The sequence below is a fragment of the Necator americanus genome, chromosome III (genome assembly GCF_031761385.1).
Source record: "Necator americanus strain Aroian chromosome III, whole genome shotgun sequence".
Lineage (NCBI taxonomy): Eukaryota > Metazoa > Nematoda > Chromadorea > Rhabditida > Ancylostomatidae > Necator > Necator americanus.
This window is the reverse complement of record NC_087373.1, coordinates 35,310,596-35,330,728: the sequence shown is the minus strand read 5'-3', so window position 1 is coordinate 35,330,728 and position 20,133 is coordinate 35,310,596. Positions and strand designations below refer to the sequence as shown.

Genomic DNA, 20,133 nt, shown 5'->3' with positions numbered 1-20,133 from the left:
CAGTGAACTCTAGAGAAAAGATTCCCTCACAGCAATCAGGTTTTTGATGGTTACCGGTGCGAGCTCTCAAGTCCAACTGACCGTAATGATTCCCCTCTCGAGATTTCAACGAGAACACACTGGATAAGTCCAGATAAGTAAGTCTCACCTCAATAACAGACTGCCATTTCTCACGACGTGACTTGACGCTACTACCAGCCCAAAAGTAGAACTACTGGTCCGCGGTTGTATTTTCACGGTACACGAGGCTATGGTGCACAAAGGAAGGTATGTACTGTATAAACCGTCCGTCCTCACAGCTATCACAGCCGAATTTTTAATTAATTAATTAATTTAATTTTTAAACTTTAATATTACTTTATCCGAATAACCGGTGACAATTGTTAACTCGTGAGCTTAAGAGCTTGTTGAGAGCTTAAGAGCTGTGATAATTTCTGGCATTAGATGAAGGGGAGCCTCCACAACTGTTAACCACCTCATAGTGGCGTGGAGGTGACTCGCCGATCTGTGTTGCAGAGCGGAGGTACGTCTTCTGTCAGGGTCTTCCAAGCTAAGAAGGAGTTCTACGCCTCTGACATTCCAAGACCTGTGAATGGAAAACCTAGCTGAGAGTAAACCACTGTCAAGATTCACCACCGTTTTGGCAAGATATTCCAAAGTGGGTGGTGTCTTACAGGTTAGGCGACGACCTGTGGTGAAAGCTAAGCTAGGCATGGTAGGGCTGTTTAGGATGGAGAAAAGTCTATTGGCTACTCCAGCATATATAGTACCCTGCACATTGGGCCCTGCCGTCTCAGATGTCGGACGGTATGGCGACCGGTAAGAGACGATCAGATCTCAGGTTGCTCAGGACGTCTTCGACTCTGGACCGAAGCGACACGTGTACGACTCGCCATGGGAACTGTCTCAGGCTCTGTGCTTAGTGTCCACAGACGTTGCGTCCACAGTGTCCACAGACGTTGATCTACATGCCCTTCTCGGAGCTGCAGAGCGTATTAAGTTTCACGTGATTGCTCTGCAAGAGACCAAAAATATAAGGAGCAACGTACGACAGACGAATGATGGTGCTCGTCGTTTGCGAAGAAAACGTTCGAAAACGAAAACGCGAGCGGTGTTGATTTTGTTGTGCACTCGTTTGTTGTCGTCCATCTCGTTGATTCTTACGAGATCCTGTCACCTCGTCTGTTTTTTTTTTCGCCTCCGCCCTCTGCGCCAAAAACCTATCAGCATCATCAACTGGCACTCACAAACACCAGCAAGTGATGAATCCGAATTGAACGCGTTTTATGAGGAGCTGGAGGAGGTGAATCGTAACGAGAAGTCCTTCTACAAATTCGTAGTTGGAGACTTCAATGCAAAACTAGGAAAGGGACTCGAAGAGGAATACAAGATTGGAAGATTTGAACTACGGAACCACAATAAAAATGGCAATCGTCTCCCCGGGCCGTTGTCAGCCGTTAGCCTCTTTCATGAAAATTCGCTCTTCATGAAGAAAAATCATCGTGGGTGGACATAGGAGTCTCCTAATGGGGTGACTGATGCGGAAAACCATTCTTTTGTAGAGGTTTGGATCACCCTCGCCCCCACTGCCCCCACGCGAAAGTAAGACTTAGCCACATGACGGAGAAGAACATCTGCTGTCGGCAACAAACGAGGAAAGAAGTCGTGCACGGCGGTTGCATACTTTAGGACTCCATGTCCCAAGGTGGCTGTTCAGAGGACTGCGAGCCTGTGCTGAACGTGCCTCTAAGCCACGGGAGACCGAGGCCGAGACCGCCGACCCGATGGTCCGATTTCTTCGTGGAGCCCTTCAAGGGAAATTTCTGTTTAACATCAAAATGTTTAACATCAAAATATATACGGGGTTGGCTCAAAAACTTCTCTCCGTAGCTTCATCCAATCGTTTTCTTCAAAGTTTACTCCCTAATTTTTCCCACAAATATTCTCCATTTCTTTGGGCATTAAATTTCCAAATAGTACTTCATCCCTTATTTGACTCGTTAGCAAATCCACTCTGCCGAAGAAGGTATAATCTTGGTTCAAGTCTTCGACGTGTTTTTTACACCTTTGACTATGTGTGTTATTTTTTCTCAGTACATCAGAGAAAATAAATATTTCTTTCAACGTGTTTTGTTCTTCTCGCTCGAGAAAAAAATCATTTTTAGAGCTTGACAGATCGGTAGGTCACGTGCTTAGCAGCGAACAATAAATGCATATTTGTTAATGTTTTTCATATTCATAGCACGATCACTTTTTCAAATTTCTGTCATCAAATCATTTCCAACAGTCAGATCAGCTCAGCTGATTTAGGCAAGGATGTATTATGTATTACGGAACCAGAAAAAGTGTCATCGTGCCCGATATTGGTATGGAATGAATTTATTATTTTCTCTTTCTTTCACACTATTTATGTAGCTCCGGCAGCACCACCCACAAGTCCACCAGCTCCTTGTACAGCGTTGAGGAGAATTTTAAGAATCTGAAAACCACGGAGTCAAATTCAAGAAGTTATTCATGAATTCTCTTATGGACGTATCGTATTGAATGTATCTTAGAACACGAACCACGGCGAGAAGTTGCTGGACGAGCTTAAGCGCTGTACCGAGGTCTGGAATACCGCCGACGCCTCCAGTTGGGCTGTCAGTGACTTCCGCGGTAGAGACTTGATGAATAACAAGAATAGTGAGAAGAATTACTGCTCCGATCTTCATTCTAAAGTACACACGTTAATTTTCACAGTAAAAAATAAACGTTAGCAAAAATAAATGCGCCACCATCAGCGACAAATCCGCTTCCTTTTGTACGGTGTTACCGTCGACCAAATACCATTGTTTACTTCGTATACCTGAATAAGGTTTTGTGTGGAAAAATTCGGATGAATTGTAAGCTAAATGTAATTAAAAAAGCAAACTGTAAACATGTTATTCCGCAGTTGTTATGAGAATCACTTCGCATAGTAGGTAAAAATATCCAGCAAATTTCGATTTGTCAAAATTCTAACTGGATGGGGCAAAATATTATTGGAATTCAACATAGCCGCGGATACGGGTTCCACAGTCGTTAAATTACTTATTATTGAAGCTACGTTACCTCACGTTATGAACAGTGCTGGATAAGAAGGATGAGTAGAAAAAAGATGGGACCTGAAAAGAAGAGAAAAGATGGGACCTGGAAAAAAGATAGGATTGCTGTCATTTCCTTTTCTAATTCTTTCCCACATCAGGTATTCGTAGTGGATATTTCCCCCGACAATACTCATTACTCAATTTCTAGGGGCTCAATCAGATGAAAAATAAGCCAGTTGAATTTTGCGTCACCGCTTCGGATTGATCTCTGAAATCTCCGAACTCATCTTCAATTGATGTTTTTGGTAATTGAATCACCAACCGTGGATTGAAACTCATATGCTTCGTCAACAATGGATGTATGAATTGGAATTCGAATGCTGACCTATGATCCATGATCATGTTATGATCATTGAATTGAACGACATAGATCAACACTGACTTGGCGCATTGTACTGGATTTCCACCATCCTCGGTAATCCACTGTTCCACCATCCTCGGTAATCCACTGTTTCCCGTTGTTTTGACCCCCCCGAAGGATCACGGATTACTCCACGTAGGAGGTTATAAGCTTAAAAATGAAGTTAAAAAAAGTAGTAGATTAGGCTTTAAAGTGAAATAAAACAGAGCAGAGAATTTTAAAAGCTCTGCAGTCGTCATGCTGTGCGTGAATTCAAAAACAACTATCGTTAGTCGCAATATGAAAAATGAAATTGGATCGTATTTGCCAAAATCAACATTCATCACGCTTGTTTACACGACCAATCCAGAAACCTCCATCGGAAGTTGCCATTTTGTAGCAAGAAGCATATAAAAGCAGATAAATCGGAGATCAGATGAATTCCGCGCGGATGAAGCGAGGCTGATCCGTTCCGTATTCACCCCATCAAATAGGTGACCACAATAATATTAAAATGTGTTGTGATTTCCAGAAGACGATGTCTGCAGCCCACATGATCTTCATATATTTTACGTTGTTTTTTCAAGTTTCAACAGCGTCGCTGGTTGATGGAGTGCTCGGAAATGTACTTGGTCAGTTTGAGTGTTGACGGATCAAGATGACCTTCTTCTAGAGTCACATGAACCATATATGTTCTTACAGGAGGCGGTGGAGGACAGACCGGTGGTGGTGGTGGCGGCGCTGTAGGCGGAGTTCTTGGTTCAGTTACCGGCGGAGGTGGAGGCGGAACTGGTGGCGGACTTCTTAGCGGAGTCGCCGGTACTGTACTTGGCGGAGTCACTGGTGGTGGTGGTGGACTACTTGGAGGTATTACTGGAGGAGGGCAGACTAGTGGAAATGGTGGAAGTGGGAATATTCTTAGCGTTTCCGTTGGTGTCCCAATTCTTGACACTTTAATAGCCTTGGTAAGTTATTGTTCATCTTCCCTCCTTTACGCTCCAATAATAATGAATATTTTAGTTGACCGTGCTACTGCAACTCTTACAAGTAATATTTCCATTGGCAGCTACGATTGTTTAACAGAATTTGAGAAAAAATAATTACGCCCAAGAATAAAGTATTTACGTGTTTTTCTTTTCAAATCAAACCCCATTGACGCAAACGATTCAGACAAATTTTGAGGAGTTCCATAGCAGACAGGTAAAATATGACATCCTCTCGTGCGAAGGTGTAGTGTCAATCCAGTGATCGACTACATTATCCTGCTGATTTTTTTTTACTTTTTTCTGTACGTAAATAAAGGAATCCTTAGTAGTAAATTACAAATTAGCTTAGAAGGATGCAATAAGATGACGATGAAAATCTAGAAAGATTTCTTTGAGTGATCCGTCGAAATTTGAACTCGGAACATCCAAAATTATCAATGTTGACCTATTTGCGACTAGCTGCAGTAGGATCAGAACGATATGAAAGACGGTGCTGCTCCGTAAGCGACTGCGAAGGCGCTGCCGTGGTGATGACTATCGTTAACTGCAAGGATGCCAGAAAACGTCCACACCTGATCGTAGCCGCTACGCTCCGCCGCGCCGCTGCTTACGCAACTGCACCGAGCAGTGTGCGTGTGTGGGTGTGTGAAGAAAATACTCCATAAAGATGAGAATAATCAAAGTTTCGCGTTTACTTCTTTTTTCGTCGTGTTTGTGGTGAAGTGCTGAATATAATGACATGCTCGTGAACCGTATGCTACAGCTGCTATAATTTCGATAGAAGCTGGACGATATGTTGCAACTTTGTTCTGTTTGAAGCGAGAACAAACACATCCAAATGGTGAAAGAAATACATCAATGAGAGTACTCAACTGTTCCTCGCATGAGATCTATAACGACAACGTATATAAGTATATATTATATTGAATATGTATATGTACAGATATATAACTCTATTCACAGTGTGGCAAAATGAAGAGGTTCCTATCGTTGACTGTCAATGACAGCAGAACATATGCTTTTCTCAAGTTCTTCTCCTTCAAAGCCATTTCAAACTTCTTCGCCTTTGATATCCATTCGTTCTCGCGTTTCACGTTTCAACTAACAACGTAACTTTCTTCTCAGACTTTTCTCCCGGTTCAGATCGCCAGTAGTACGGACGACACAAAAAGAATTGTACGTGGATCTTCGTCTTTGCAAAGGCGAACTTCTTTTACAACATAACAACCGGAAGCGTTCTTTTGGCAGGGTCCTGAATACAATACGACAAAAGAGTCGGCGTCTACTTCTAGACTAGACTTCTTCTTGGTTCGCACTTCAATATTGATCGACACCCGCTGTCAGGATTGTTTTCTGCATTTTTCGTCTTTCAGATCTCCCATGTCAATCTACGGTTAAAGACAGCACACCATGAATCTGACATGGTATGGATTTCTCATGAAAAGTTTCTGTACGGGTGTCATAGATTGCGGAAAACACATGGTTCCGCCCATGTCTCCGTCATCGCCGCTAGAAACGCTGTGGAAATCGCTTCAGTTCGCTTGCAGTGCATGAGAAAGCGCCTCGATGTGCACGTTTTGTTCCCATCAGCAGTTTACTCATTAGTTTAACTTGAACCGGCTGGTGAGGACACCTTATAAATCCTCGAAGGGTCACTCGTTGATGCGGCGCGGACATAAGGGTGGCGTATTGCAATGTAAGCCGTCGTAAAAAAAACGGCGGCTTACGGGCTGTTACGGCTAGCCAGTACGTAGAGATAAGCGGAACCACCTACTTTTCCGCAATCTACAATCCTGCACAGAAGCTTTCTATGGGAAATCCATGCTACGTCAGATTCGCGGTATGGTGCCTTTAAGGTTGAACTCCTCAACTTCTTTTCTTAAACCGTACCCACAAGATGAGAAGAACTGGGCGGTGGTAGGAGTTGAATGTGACATCCCACACAGTTCTAAATTTTCGTATGTCTGACAAAGGTATGTTCTTCGTCAGTGCGCGTAATCGAGCAGAAGTTTGAAGGTTCTCATCTTCCACTTGCGCTGCTCTTCAGGCGTTAAAGGGTTGATACTTGCTACGTAAGCTGATGGGGTCGGTGATTCCTTTTAAATGTAGAAGCAACGATGCATGGTCGCAAAGGTCCACTAGACGATTGTTGTACGACGTTTGCTCCGCAGGGTAGTACCGTTTTCCAAAACCGTCGGATTGTTGTTCGAGACCCATAGTTGCGTTCGCATCAATTTCAGCAATAGCCGCGTGTTGATTGGATATGTTGAACATCATTGTGTTGAGTTCATCTTGAAAAGCGTCCTTGTGATCCACCGTCTTTAGCGGGCTCCGTAAATACGTGAGCACTTACGACCCAGAGTTTGAGCCCTCTACGCTACCGCAGTAGACCAAAGTCGTTGAGTGAAACCCCGCCAACGGATTATTTTAGTCGTTCCTCAGAGCTACCACGCGGCCTCCTACTCTCTTCTCATCAGTACCACCGCAGCATGATGTACTTTCCGATGCTTATGGACGTCCTCTGATGCGCGTTTTCTTCAATGCATCAAATGGCGCATGCAAATATCGTAGCCATCTGTACAGAGCAGTCTTGCTAGTATTCATTCCACAATAATCGGCAGTTCAATGTTACGGAACGGGCCGCACAAGGTTGTGAATGCTCAATGACCATCAAGCGCAGAACCATGCGGGCAGCCTTACGCAACTGTGCCGTGCTTCGTGTCGTTCTGACTGATATTTTTATTCGAATGCATAATCAATCGACCAGGCCCAGGTACAAAGAAACCAATAATGAAAACTGCTTGGACATCTACAGTAACGAGAATTTCAAAGCCATCCGGAAAAATTTCTTTGCTCACCTACGAATGGAAAGGATAAAATCTCCATCAGAAAACACTAGATAAGAGGTCCAGGGATCAGAAATCAAGCCAAACCATTGAGGAAGAGGTTTTGCACCGAAAATATACCCATTATAGTGAAATTTTGCGTGAAAAAGGTGCACCCGCACGCAGAATTGCAGAAGATTCAAGGTTCGAAAAGCGCCCACTGTTTTTGCAAACTTTCAACGAATCATTCTTTTTTGAATGATTCTTTTTTAAATTTTGCATTTAATAACAGTAAGATAGGCACCAGAATGACATTTTTTCAATTGACTTGATTCATGTGTCATCATTCTCCTACTATCTACGAACTTAATATCAGCTGAAATGGTACTGAATTTAAAATTACGTAGTTAAGTCCTACACTTTTTTCCTTCGTAGAATGCTGACAAGATCCGTTTTTCGCCGACTCATACACGTTCGAAATATGGCGTCAACATCAGGGGAATCTACCGGCAGTCATAAGGTACGCTGTTTCTTCGTTTTAAGAGATTTGGGAGGAAACCACCGTACCTGATGCTCTAAAAGTCTATAATCCCTTCCATATATGTGGTATTTGCATTCTATTTATACTTGGAAAAATGAAGAGAGGTTTTAGCTGTTTATCATCATTATTCATTCACTTACTTTCAATAGTAAAGTTTCACACCTATTTTGCAGGTACATTGTAGTTGGGGGCACTCAGTGGCGCCCTTATTTCTTGAAATAAATAACTGTCGGTAAAGTAAACACAGTATCGACAGTAAATCTGTCGTGGCACCAAGGCCTAAGCATTAGTATTAGAGGATCTATGACATTTAAACTAAAGTTACTAAGAGAAAAAAGTAACTTAGACCGACGATTAATAAGAGCGCCCCCAACTACACTTTTCCCCTACTTTGCTTATGTTATTTTCTTTTGTAGGTGTTCTGTGAATACTCTTTAGCACATTTCCAATACTTAAATGAGTGCGAATGGTTTTTATTCACTATGGTTTATGTCAATCTTCTTTGATAACGGGTCTTCCATGATTTTTTTCTTGTTGAAAAGGTAAAAAAAAATTCTGATGTTGGAGTGAAACATGTTTTCCTCAAGTATGTGGAAAATTGAGAACATCTACTTGCTCCAGTTCGGAGTTGAGAGGAACTAAGTACTTGATCAGGTAGACATCATCAAAATCATTGCAAAGTTAATCTTATCAAAATATGGTGAGGTAAATTCTAACTTCAAGGGGATGACTTAGCAGCGTGTTTCCTCTACAACTCATCTTTATCTGGTTATGTACTGTAGGCTGTGAAAAATTCCTAATTAGTTTGTGGTACTACTTCCAGGTTAGTTCCGTCGACGATCTCGCCCAAAATCTTTTATCCGCACCTCCTTCGCGATTACCGAAGGGTATCTTAAGACTACTAGCATCATGGAAGGCCAGAAAGAGCAGAGATACATTGGATCCTGGATTGAAAAGTGTGAGATTGTCACTGTTTTCGTTCCTCTTTTCTTTTCATTTATGTTTTAACGGCATGTTATCCGTTCTCCCTTATCTAACGTGGGATTAGTAGTGTTTTGTTCACCAGATTGTGAGAATTACTCGAAATGCTTATTTTTCATTTCATTCATTTTCTTACATCTAGGTTTGTTTATCGCTAGATTTGTGTCAGTTATCGATAAATAACGTATAGTAGGGTCAAAACGAAATGAAACTAGGTGCAATCGCGTAAGCGTTGGCCTTCGAAGCGGTGGAGCGTAGCGAGTGCGATCAGGTTGGGGACTCATCCCTCTAATAGCTGCAGTTGCGATGGTCCCATATCGATTCCTTTGATTTTTTTTTCGTTATCTTCACAGTGTCGCTTGGAGCGCAGCCGCTTACACAGCAGGATCGTGCTTCATGTCATTTTGATCCGAATATACCAATTTTCTCCCATCTTAGTTTTTTTTTTCTCCTATGTGAAAAGGTTAAAGTAATGTCGGGAACTGTTTAGCACTGTAAGAAATCACCTTCGACGGTTCGGAACATCCAAAAACACGAAGCGGACGATATTTTGCTAGTCATTTCCGGAAATACCAAAAAGACTTGTTGAGTGTGAACGGTCATCTTTTCACACAATCAATCTGCAGTTTACAATCACATGATATAAAGTACCTTCTCTACAAGTTTTTTTTTTCAAGTTCAAATCTTTTTCTTTAGCTACTAGACACTGCTTCTGCCCAACTTTACTATAACTGTGCCAACAACTACGACTACGAAAAATTGTGCGAAGGTATTATTTCTGTGAAATCAAGCTCCTAATCGTTTCGTCTTCAAAATGTCTTTTGATAGGAGTGGAATTGCGAGACTTTTGCCATTTCAGCCTTTGGACTTCCTGACTACATGTCCTCGTGGTACAAATTAACGCTAATGCATTGTTGGTAAGCAGTTCTTAGCCTTTATGCTTGCTTCATTCTATTCTTCTGCTGTTCTTTTTTCATTTTTTCCTACCTCTTATTTTATAAAGTTACCAATACTTTTCGATTTGTATTAGGATGGTGCTAATGCGGATGCATGTTTCGCTGGATGCTCAAGCTTATCTCCGGCTACAACGAAGCATGCTGTCCACTATGTGGTTCGACGTGGATAACAGGCTGAAAATTGTTGGAGTACGTAGAGATGAATAATTTTATTTCAATTTAAATTAAGCTATAAATTTATTTGAACAGTTCATCCTATTTAGCAAGAGTTGGGACAGACGCTTACTTCGGAATCGGATTTGAAAAGTATGCATGGTCTCCATCTGCAAACGTTTTTAGAATACGATGAGGTGAGCACGGTTTAATTTCGAATTGTAGCTTCTATTTTTGTTTTTGTTATTTGTTATGTTTGTTTTTGTTTGTTCGTTTTGTTATGTAGTAAATGTGCTATTGTTTTCGCTACAAAGAAAGCTAGCTTCACCACTTTGATTTTACACGAGCTATTCAGCCAATAGTAACATTTTGACGCAGTTTCTTTCTAGCCCATATCAGATCTAATAGCGATACAGGATACTGCCTGCTTCGAGTACTGCGCACGAAACCGCCGGAAAATTTTGAGACGTATAAAACATAACTAATTTTCCATGATAGATCTAGAACTTTCGAGCCAATTTTGCCTAGCTCATCGATTCTGAAGAATATATCCGTAATTTAGCTATTCTCAATAAGTTTTGTTAGAGATGACTTTGTAGTTTGGTTGATATCCTAAGAATCAAGAACAAGCCGAACATGACGCTATAGCGGAGCTTCTATATATCACTGACATGATTAGGTATCCGAATTTGAAACTGAGTGAGTTTACTCGTATATTTTCGGTGGAGCTATGTATTTGCGAAATCTATAGTACATGATTCCTAGATTTTCTGCAAGTTTCCTGCAGGGCGATACTGTTAATCACTGAAATGTTCTTTTTTTATTTGCCGTATCTATGTATCCTTATCGCTTCCTTCATTATCAAGTTGATTTTGCTTTACTTTTCATTTTTTTGATCTCTTGGAGTTAGTATCTAACTAGATTTCGTGCTGTGGTAGCAGTAAATTTACAACAAAACAAATCTTTTTTGTGCCTTATGAGCAAAATCAAATTTCCGTTTTTTTTCTAATCTGAAGGACGTGTTTTCAGGGATTCTTGACTGATGATCGTGTGTTTGCTGGTGGAGTTTGGCGATGTTTATACATGAGCAGATCATGCGATCCAATACACGTTCTTAGGACTATCGCTTACATGCGAGCAACAGTTGGTTTTTCGTCTTATGGAGATTTTATTCCATAAGTATTTTTGTGGGGACTTTCACAGCTTATATCCCAACTTTGCAAAGCTGCAGCATCTATCGCGTTGCAAATCACTTGAATCCCAGAAATTTTCTGCAAGTCGGGGCAACGGGCAACAAAGTTTCCACGAAGTTCTTCTTTCTTATTCCACTTAGATGCATTTTTTTCTAGATAGCATGGCTAGACACCCTGGATCTGAAAGAAATCATGGTTGATGGCATAAAGGAATGGAAACAGATGAAACCAAAAGATGTTTTACACCAAGAGAAGAATGATGCACCCCCTGAGGTTACCGCCGATGAATCTAAAGAAGCTGCTGCTCGAGCAACTTGACCTTTTCCAGATTCCCTTTTTTCAGCTCTGATATTTACTAGTCGGTTCAAGTTTTTTAGGCTATCGATTTTCTTTGACATGTTTTAAAGTTGTTTACTCGTCTGACTAGAAATATTGTTCTAGAAAGTTTTATGTTTTATAGAATAGGTGCCTTATCTGATGATAATATAGACTTACCTCGTCGGCACTGTTCACTATTTTTAAATGATCTTAGAGTTTTAGATATAGTAAAATAAACCTACCTCTTCAGTTCTTTGCACATCTGTTTATGGTATTGCCGATACATACACTGCTATGTGCATTTCTTGTTGGATTTTCCTCAGACGTTTTTTAATAGTCGCTGAAATTGATTGTTAAAACCTAATTCAGTGGTGCTATGAGAAAAATCGAAAGATAACTGAAGTTGAGCTAAGTCATTAGTTATAAAACAGATATTTTGATGGAAGAAGTGTTTTGTTTTGATTTGTTCAAACAAAATCTACATACTTGTGGTCGCAACAAAAATTACTCTAGGAATGGCACTAGTCGGAGAGGGAGTGAGACCTCAGTGACTTGTAAGTAAAATTGGAAACAAATTAGTGTAATAGAAGACGCCTGTATTAAAACAGTTATGAGATTAAAGAATCAAGACTGCAATGTAGGGAAACGGTCGTTTGGAAAGAAATCTGAGCTGTTGCTGGCCCATAGCTGACCAGTCAATGCGCTCGAGCGATCGTGATCTCGATCGATAATATGGGAAGCTTAGAATTTTTCGAAGGGGTTATCAAATGTGTATAAATAAATAAATATACATTTAGTGAATTTAGGAGGTTTCGTTGAGGACGACTTCTCGTAAAATTTACATAGATATCAACGATGAGGTACAGTAGAGTCAAAGCGACAGAAGCACGGTGCAGTCGCGTAAGCGGTGGCGCTCGAAGCGGTGCGGTGGACCACTGCGCGCTTAGGATCGAAGGACGACCCTTGCTAACACTATTCTTCACTGCAGTTCGCGATGGTACCACCTCGATCCCTGCCGCTGACAGAACAGCGCCGCTTCGAGGGCTACCGCTTACGCAAATGCACTGTGCTTGATGTCGTTTTACCCTACTATACCTCAATATAGCAAGAGCCAGGCAAGCAACATTCTATCGACACTGACCGAATTTACGTGCAAAAAGAGATCCTTAGAAAAAGAAAAATCACAGAAGTTTAGCGGCTGTGAGGTGACAGATTTTCAATAAAATACGACTCTTGGACCGATCTTTGACCTACTTTCACACCCAGTTGGAAGTCAATCAATCCGCTGTATTCCATCGCAAATCTAGCTGTTTTTCTCTGTGTACGTTAGTCTTGGATGATCTCAGTCACATCACAAGTTCAGTTGAAGCTGGATATAGATAATGACGTTCCCTAATCTATTTCCTGAAATCAGCAATCAAAGCAGAGCGCTTGTAAAACGTTTTGGAATGCGCACCCGGACGAGCTTATCAGACCGGACCTGTTTTCGTAGTCGCAGAAGACGATTTGTGGCACTTTATGACAATATTTTTGAAATATATATAGTCGAAATCCTGCGGTAAATCCTTTACTTGGATGAGATGAGATGGAGAGGATGACATTTACCGTCTAGCATTACATGTATCTTTCATCAGCTTTCAGCACAAACACACATGCACACATTCCCCTCTGCGCTTACCCAATCGAACGCGCATTATTGCTGAGAGTTTCGGCTCTGATTGTAGATGTAATGGCAGACCTGAGTGAATGCTACTGAACGTATTGCCTTTTTGATTTGTTCACTGTCCATTTCTTCCTACTTTTTTCCATTCGAATATTAAATGCTGCAAGACCTCTTGTTTACAGTGTTTGAACAAGTTTTGGGACTGCTACATCCACAAAGATAATTCGCGACACTATCATTATGGCTGAGATGCCTGATGTTGGTGGGAAATGCAACATTAGTGAGTGCAACCGAATAGGTAGGTGCCTCATAGGAAAACGTTGGGTTTAACGTATTCAAGAAACGGTGTCCATTATTGGTTTCTTTCTGCAACTCTTCCATTATGATTATGCATTCAAATAAAATATAGTACGGTCAAAAAGACATGAAGCACGGTGCAGTTGCGTAAGCGGCTGCGCTCGGAGCGGTGAGGTTTAGCGCAACGGTTAGGATCGAGAAGGGACCCACGCTAGCACCATTCTTCGGCACAGTTCGAGATGATCCCATATCGCTTCCAACTGCTGTCTCCATCGCGCCGCTTCGAGCGCAACCGCCTGTGCAACTGCACCGTGTCTTCAAGTGGTTTTGACTCGACTATAGTTCACAAAAACAAACACTATTTTCGGGAGCATTGATGGTTCTAGTGATCGAAGTCATTCTTTTAGATTTTCTTCCGTTTACCTGTCCGCTTTGCAAATGCTTATTTTGGTTAGTTTTACTTAATTTTGTTCTAACTGTATTTCATAGCGTCCTATTATGAGTATTTCTGCACACGTGTCGTTACGAAAATTTTGTTTTGATGTTTTTTTTATCTCTAAATACGGCTACGTATATTCATTATCTAGTAGGCTAGTAAGATCGCTTTCTTACAAATTACTTCTGCATATCTAAGGAAATGAGCAATGATAATAATTCGCTTAAGCTTGCGTCTTCCTCTAAAATAAAGTATCTGCTTTTATTTTTTTGAACATGTCATCTTCATCGGAAATTCCTTCAAGATTCACTTCTTGCAGCTCTGATCATCGTTTTGCTCATGGCTGCGATGGCTCGAAGCAATATGATCCTAACACGGCCTTACCGTCCACATCCAAGCCATTGCGTGATTTTATGTGTTCATTCAGTGGCTGTTCAGCTGCAGAAAGCATTAAAATAGTTTGTCCACACTGTGAGCGAAACTATTGCTTGAAGTTAGTTTCTATAAACTTTCACCACATTTGTGTAAACTGGTGTAGTTTTCAAAAAATGTCTCGTATATAAGTAAATCGTAGAATTCTCATTCCTCCCCATTTCTCTTAGTTGATTTTGTCGGATATCTTGTTGATTTATTAAAAGGTTAACAAGCAGAGGTTAGCTGAACAAATAACAGCAGTAGCAGTTTGACAGAAACCGCTCCTTTTTTTCCTTTGAATGTTTCTTTCTTCTAAACAGTTGCATGCATAATTTAGTTGTTGTTCTTTTTTTTTGTTCTTTGACATTTTTCCAACTTTTAGGCACCGCCACGCAGACGAACATTTATGTGATGCTGTGCTCGACAAAGTTCCTAAACCTCGGGCGCAACTTAAAATCCCGATCATTGAACCCTCTTTGAAACCAGAAAAGCCAGCTCTGGAATCGAAATCAAAAGTGATTTTCAGTGTTTCATTATTAATTATTCTTACTAAAATATGTGCAGATTATGTGTTTTGTAGCCTATTAACCCTGCTGATCAGAAGAAAATGGATAGAATTCTGATAATGAAACTGAAAATGAATGCTAAGATGTACGCTGATATACCTGCACAGGAACAAATCTTTTTGTTCGTTGAAGGGGATTGTGTGAATGGACGACATGCTGTCGCAGTAAGCAAGGTGCGTGATGATTTTGTGGATATAAGTAAAGAGAAGCTTCGTCTTATTAAATTTTTTTTATTACACGAGGAGGTGAAAGGGCATTTTGAGCACTGTCTGAAACGTGAAAGTCGTTCTGGTTCCAACCAGTGCTCAATAAACTCTAACTCATAGCCATAACCAAGATTCGTACGTAGTTGTCGTGCTTTTCCGGGTGTATGTGTTACCTGTCGTTCATAAATTTGCATCACTTTTTTCAAAGAATATAAACTCTTATTACAGAGTTGGACTATTGGTCGCTGCGCATCTGCTATCAAGAAACTTCTACTTTTGGACGAATCCAAGGTATTTATTGTTTATGTTCACTTCGATACCATCAGTCGTTCCAGAGGAATAACAGAAACAAGTGGTTGTTGTTGATTTCCATATTAGAGGAAAACCATGACCATTTCTTTCATGTCCATCACTCGTAAATACGGGTCAAAACGGCCTAAAGTTCGGTTGGTGCGGTTGCGTAGGCGGCTGCGTCCGAAGGGGCGCGGTGGTGGCGCTAGCGGATGGAGTTGGGGTGGGGCCACCACTAGCTTCACTCGGACTGCAGCCAAGAGCGATACTAGCGAAGATCCTCGACTATACACTGTTTTTTGACTGGAAACAGTCAGAGTGAGTTCTGTAAGTAATGATGTGTTGCGTGAAGTAGTAAGGCAGCTCTCGCATTTCTCACTACAGGAAAGAGCGACAAACGAAGCGAACTCATTGGATATGACAACATATTCTCTTTTGGCCATTTTCGAGAATCAAATAACTTGTGGAATCCTGTATTACATTCGGTGTTGAACACTATCGATCACTCTCACTCTACAATAAATCAACTTTAATGATCGTTACCTCTTTTCGAGGTATTGATCATTAGAGTAGATCTTTAGAGATCGTCGAGATTTTCGATGTCGACGGCCGTTGCGCTCAGCGAAGTGGAGATAAGACGGCCACCGAACGTTTTTCAGCGCAAAATACCGGAAATAGCAAACACCAGCCCTGATCTCAGTTTCTTTTTAATCGATTTTGTCTTTCAGACAGTAAAGATACTGAAGGAGGATTGTGCTGTCGATTATGCTGATACGGTTCGAATACATTTGAATGACATGGATACGGTCAGAATAGAACTCATATAGATCACAACATTTCTTCATTTACACATATTAATTCCTTGCTCACTTTAACTTTCTTCTAAACTATATTATAAGAGGATATTTCTCTTGTAACAAAGAATACACATTTTTTCTTCTGAGAACACCACAATAACATGATATTTTATCAAGTATGTTGTCAAAAGTTGACAACTATTAGACACCAATCAATTCAGTACGTCGAATTAGGTACAAATATTAATTATCAACATAGGATCTCGCTCGTATCGAACACGTAGAAAATAGGACAGAATTCATAAAATCAGAACGTATACAATAGGGTTTTTTTTTCTTTTCGACAATTACATTTCGAAAATATTTGTTGTAAATGCAAATGCACAAGCTTAGTAACATGGCACAAGTAGTGATTTACATTCATCAATTTTGTTAACAAGGCATTAAGGCAAGTTATAAGGCAAACGAGGATGAAACAGAGAATTGCACGCATATAAAGAGAATCCGAATACAAGTAGTATCGGTGTAGGAGTACATTGCACATGGTATCAATGATGAAAGGCTAACGATCGCCCCGCTGATCGATCTGACCAGCCGGTGGTGTTTCATCAGTGAACGGGTTACTGTAGGTAAGGCTTGGAACATCAATTGATTGATTCATTTTTGGTAATTGAATCATTTGGATTCATAAGTGCAGTGAACAGAATAATGGGCGTTACTGGCCTTATTTCGGGATAAACCCTACGGTTTGTAGGGTTCATAGGTGGATTCAACATCCAGGATCCACAAGTATTGTGCACTCCATTATGTTTTACATGACGGAGCACACGATTTTGTATGAGTACTATTTGTTTAATGGTGAAAATCGATCAATAAGGCGCTCAGCATGCGTCCTCATTTTGAAAAGTTCAGGAAATTAGTGGTTTCTTTTGCAATATTACTCACTCAATTACAAAATTAATCCACAATTTCGAAAATTATACTTTCTCGAGTGGAAAATAAGGAATAAATTGGAAACAAAGAACTAACGAAGGTTAGTTATAGCACTTCCACCTTTCGTTGCTCTCGAAATATTTTGTATACAGAATTCGGAACTCTGTTACAAAAGGGTTCCCTTTCGAGGGCGGTAATGTGAAAGATGACACCACTGCTACGTCTAGGACACAATCCTAGCCATTTCACCATCAGATTCCATGCGTAATGACCTCGATGATTACATAGAGCACAACCTTATCATGACTATCACAAATTGTTCATCACAAAAGCCAAGAGAACAGGAACAAGAAAGAATAAAGCTTGTTAGTAGCTGCTGCAAAGGTATAGGACAAGGCAACAATGTAGGGAAAAAGAAAAGAACACAAAAATTTAATGGATTTAGCAAATCAGTACTACCTCAGCAATCAGTAACACCAGTGTAAAGTTGTTTATCGAGCAGTAACCGTGGTTTCGAACGTGAACGTCGTAACGGTAACGTACCGCCCGTACGTTGATTCCAATCGTTCCATACACGACAATAATCAAAAACATGATTGAGTTCATTCTGCTGATCAGACGGTTGATCGATAGCGGTCACCATTTGACTTTGGGTACGTAGCGTTTGTGGATCACAATAAGAACGTCGTTGAGGACAATGCGAGGCGTGACGTAATTTTGATGGATTCGGCGTCGGAGACGGTAAATTTATAATAGAACAATTCTCATTGAATGAACTATCGTTCGAGGTTGGCGAAGGGATGACAACGCTATGTCGTGAGGGAATTAATACAGAATGAACTCCTCCATGACGTGCCTTCTTCCTTGCCCGTAATGAAACACGTCTTGTTTGTGAAGTAAGCTCTTGCCTAAATGTTTCATTTCAAAATAAGTAAATAAAGTAATAAATGAATAATAAGAAATTCACCTTTAAAGAAATCGCGCGCAAATATCTACAATATCAGAAAACAAACAAGTGTGGGAAACAACGTTAATCTTCGATTGCGAAGAAGCCTATTGATTTTGTCGATTTTCAGATGATTTTTTTTCCTTGGCTTGGTATCAACATATAATACGCAGTAAAAAAGACGTCTGGCGCACTATTGCTGATGGATGCGGGGCTCGAGGCGCTTAGATAAAAGACTGTGCTCGAAGCGGTGCGGTTGAGCCAGCGACCACGGTCAAGGTGGGACCATCGCTAACTCTGCGGTCCCAATAGGGTTAGCTACTGTCCCAACTGGATCGATCGGCTGCTGACTCAGCCGTGCCGCTTTGAGCATAGCCACTTACACAGCTGCACTGAGCGTCAGGTCGTTTGGATTCGACTATAGAATGTCCTCGCAAAATCCTCACCAAGAACTCACTACAGTTGATTTTCTTCCAATCAATGTATCAGATTAAGGATATATGTTTTAGTTCTTAGTTTAAACAAAAAAAAACATTCCAATAACAATCAATAATAAGTTGTAACGAACCTAGTATTGGTAGCGGTGGGTGTATAGTTGGGGCGACTCAGCGGATGCGTGTCGAGGTTTAGTGTAGTGGGGGTTGCGGGAGCTGACGTTGGCCGACGTTCGTCCTGTTGCGTCGGCTGCGGTACGTATGGGGCTTGCGTAATTTGCCTGGAATAAGCAATTATTATCTGCTCTATTGACTGAGAACTAAGAAGAATGGTTCTGCAGCGATATTTAGTAAGATAAATGGGCTCTTGGTTCATTCAGTGGCACCGTTAAAGTTGGCTGCCTTGATGGCTGTCATCCAGAATTTGTGGCGCTCTGGGGCAGCTAGATTGGCGGTGATTACATTGTGTGATAGCTACTGAACGCAATATTAGATCGAAACATGCGATCGGCGATAAAAACGTCAATATCGATGCTCCACACTACCTCTAGGTGACAGAAACCATTCCACCATGAACCCCAATCCTTTTCACGTCAGGACAATCAAAGTCGATCATACCTTAATGACAGGAGTCTGACCGACTCCTTCTCCGCTGTAGGCAAACCATGAGTTAAACATTCGGTAGTAGTCTGCGCTTGGAACGGCACGTACATGTTGCGGTGGACAGTTGGCGCTATAGTCGCCGTATGGCGGATAGTGCGCCGCTCCTCCGGTGCTGGCTGCATTCCCGTGGAAAGATTTTGAACTAAAAGCATCTCTCCCTCTCTCGGTTTGGATCTTGAAATCCTTTCAAAATTTCTCTAAACCTAATTCCTTACCTGGGAATAGCGTAGTGGTAGGGGATCGGTTGTGAATGACCTCCGTAGGTGACTCGATGATGGTAGGTGGCCGTGGTGACTCCTCCGACTGTACCATTCGTTGTAACGTTGGGCGACTCTGGGGCTGGATAACAGTGCATGTGGTATCGGTCGATGAGGTCGTACGATTCGTATTCCGGTACGCTGGTCGACATTCCGGTCTACAATAACATGTCATGTGATTAAGAAGCCGAACGTATCGTAATTGTTGAAAGCAGTGGGAATGCGCATGGATGACGATTGCAATTTATTCATATCATTCTCATTGCTCAACTATTAGCTAGACTGTACTTTCAAAGCTTGCATAAGACATCTATTCTCCTTGAAACAGGTGATGTGAATGCAAGTGCACCAGGCTTCATCCGGACGTATTGATCCGAATACATCAAAACAGTCAAGACGCACAAGTACATCTCATCAAAACACCAATTTAAAGGCATCACCCCACAAATCTGAGGTGGTGCAAATTTCAGGTGGAGTATTCTTATGAAGAGATAGTAGATTATGAAGAGAGGTGATTCCGTCCATTTCTTCCTAATTGCGGTAAAAAACGGTCCGGAAGATTCGTTGCCGCACAAGGCTGGCGCGCTCCAGTCGCCTACTCGTTGTAGAAACTAGCGAACCGGAGCACTCGAAGCCGTATCTTCCGGGCCGTTTTCTACGGCAATTAGGAAGACATGGACGGAATCACTCCCCTCTCCATAACCTACTATCCCGTATACGAATACTCTACCGGGAATCCGTACCACCTCAGATTCGTGGAGTGATGCCTTTAATGCTAAATCCCTGTTCAACACTCCTGGGTTATATCCCAG

The 20,133-nt window shown here is 41.3% G+C and overlaps 7 protein-coding genes across 12 annotated transcripts in view; 4 read left to right on the top strand and 3 right to left on the bottom strand.

Moving 5' to 3' along the window:
- Positions 1 to 592: 592 nt before the first annotated feature.
- On the top strand, positions 593 to 1,516 carry RB195_011990 (uncharacterized protein; the record flags this gene model as incomplete). Its single annotated transcript, XM_064193640.1, has 2 exons — positions 593 to 715; positions 842 to 1,516. The coding sequence occupies 2 exons, from the start codon at positions 593 to 595 to the stop codon at positions 1,514 to 1,516; spliced, it is 798 nt and encodes a 265-aa protein (XP_064051223.1).
- An 891-nt stretch (positions 1,517 to 2,407) lies between these two features.
- RB195_011989 (uncharacterized protein) lies at positions 2,408 to 3,560 on the bottom strand (the record flags this gene model as incomplete). Of its 2 annotated transcripts, XM_064193639.1 has the most annotated exons (6): positions 2,408 to 2,479; positions 2,565 to 2,662; positions 2,697 to 2,712; positions 2,775 to 2,835; positions 3,096 to 3,143; positions 3,451 to 3,560. In XM_064193639.1, 6 exons carry the CDS (start codon positions 3,558 to 3,560, stop codon positions 2,408 to 2,410), a joined length of 405 nt encoding a protein of 134 aa, XP_064051221.1. The 2 variants fall into 2 exon arrangements, with proteins under 2 accessions (XP_064051221.1, XP_064051222.1); XM_064193638.1 differs by lacking the exons at positions 2,775 to 2,835; positions 3,096 to 3,143 and having other exon boundaries at positions 2,565 to 2,712.
- Positions 3,561 to 4,003: 443 nt separating this feature from the next.
- On the top strand, positions 4,004 to 4,545 carry RB195_011988 (uncharacterized protein; the record flags this gene model as incomplete). Its single annotated transcript, XM_013437496.2, has 3 exons — positions 4,004 to 4,097; positions 4,168 to 4,430; positions 4,486 to 4,545. The coding sequence occupies 3 exons, from the start codon at positions 4,004 to 4,006 to the stop codon at positions 4,543 to 4,545; spliced, it is 417 nt and encodes a 138-aa protein (XP_013292950.2).
- Positions 4,055 to 6,728, bottom strand: RB195_011987 (uncharacterized protein; the record flags this gene model as incomplete). 2 transcript variants are annotated; one of them, XM_064193637.1, is made up of 2 exons in its annotated part: positions 4,055 to 4,409; positions 6,631 to 6,728. In XM_064193637.1, the coding sequence occupies 2 exons, from the start codon at positions 6,726 to 6,728 to the stop codon at positions 4,055 to 4,057; spliced, it is 453 nt and encodes a 150-aa protein (XP_064051219.1). The 2 variants fall into 2 exon arrangements, with proteins under 2 accessions (XP_064051219.1, XP_064051220.1); XM_064193636.1 differs by lacking the exon at positions 4,055 to 4,409 and having other exon boundaries at positions 6,495 to 6,728.
- A 984-nt stretch (positions 6,729 to 7,712) lies between these two features.
- On the top strand, positions 7,713 to 11,418 carry RB195_011986 (uncharacterized protein; the record flags this gene model as incomplete). Its single annotated transcript, XM_064193635.1, has 8 exons — positions 7,713 to 7,796; positions 8,641 to 8,775; positions 9,495 to 9,567; positions 9,658 to 9,715; positions 9,829 to 9,943; positions 10,018 to 10,104; positions 10,937 to 11,050; positions 11,257 to 11,418. The coding sequence occupies 8 exons, from the start codon at positions 7,713 to 7,715 to the stop codon at positions 11,416 to 11,418; spliced, it is 828 nt and encodes a 275-aa protein (XP_064051218.1).
- A 1,903-nt stretch (positions 11,419 to 13,321) lies between these two features.
- Positions 13,322 to 16,118, top strand: RB195_011985 (uncharacterized protein; the record flags this gene model as incomplete). 2 transcript variants are annotated; one of them, XM_064193634.1, is made up of 7 exons in its annotated part: positions 13,322 to 13,379; positions 13,786 to 13,828; positions 14,134 to 14,307; positions 14,611 to 14,743; positions 14,809 to 14,967; positions 15,229 to 15,291; positions 16,020 to 16,118. In XM_064193634.1, 7 exons carry the CDS (start codon positions 13,322 to 13,324, stop codon positions 16,116 to 16,118), a joined length of 729 nt encoding a protein of 242 aa, XP_064051217.1. The 2 variants fall into 2 exon arrangements, with proteins under 2 accessions (XP_064051217.1, XP_013292948.2); XM_013437494.2 differs by lacking the exon at positions 14,134 to 14,307.
- Positions 16,119 to 17,481: 1,363 nt separating this feature from the next.
- The window catches only part of RB195_011984 (uncharacterized protein), a gene marked incomplete at both ends in the record, with an annotated part of 64,779 nt that continues 62,127 nt past the window's right edge, over positions 17,482 to 20,133 (bottom strand). For 2 of the 3 annotated variants that reach the window (XM_064193631.1, XM_064193633.1), the window contains 4 exons: positions 17,482 to 17,929; positions 18,536 to 18,682; positions 19,020 to 19,206; positions 19,280 to 19,479. In XM_064193631.1, the coding sequence (XP_064051214.1) occupies positions 17,482 to 17,929; positions 18,536 to 18,682; positions 19,020 to 19,206; positions 19,280 to 19,479 (982 nt within the window). The remainder of the gene's footprint in view (positions 17,930 to 18,535; positions 18,683 to 19,019; positions 19,207 to 19,279; positions 19,480 to 20,133) is intronic. The other variant, XM_064193632.1, reaches the window with a different exon arrangement.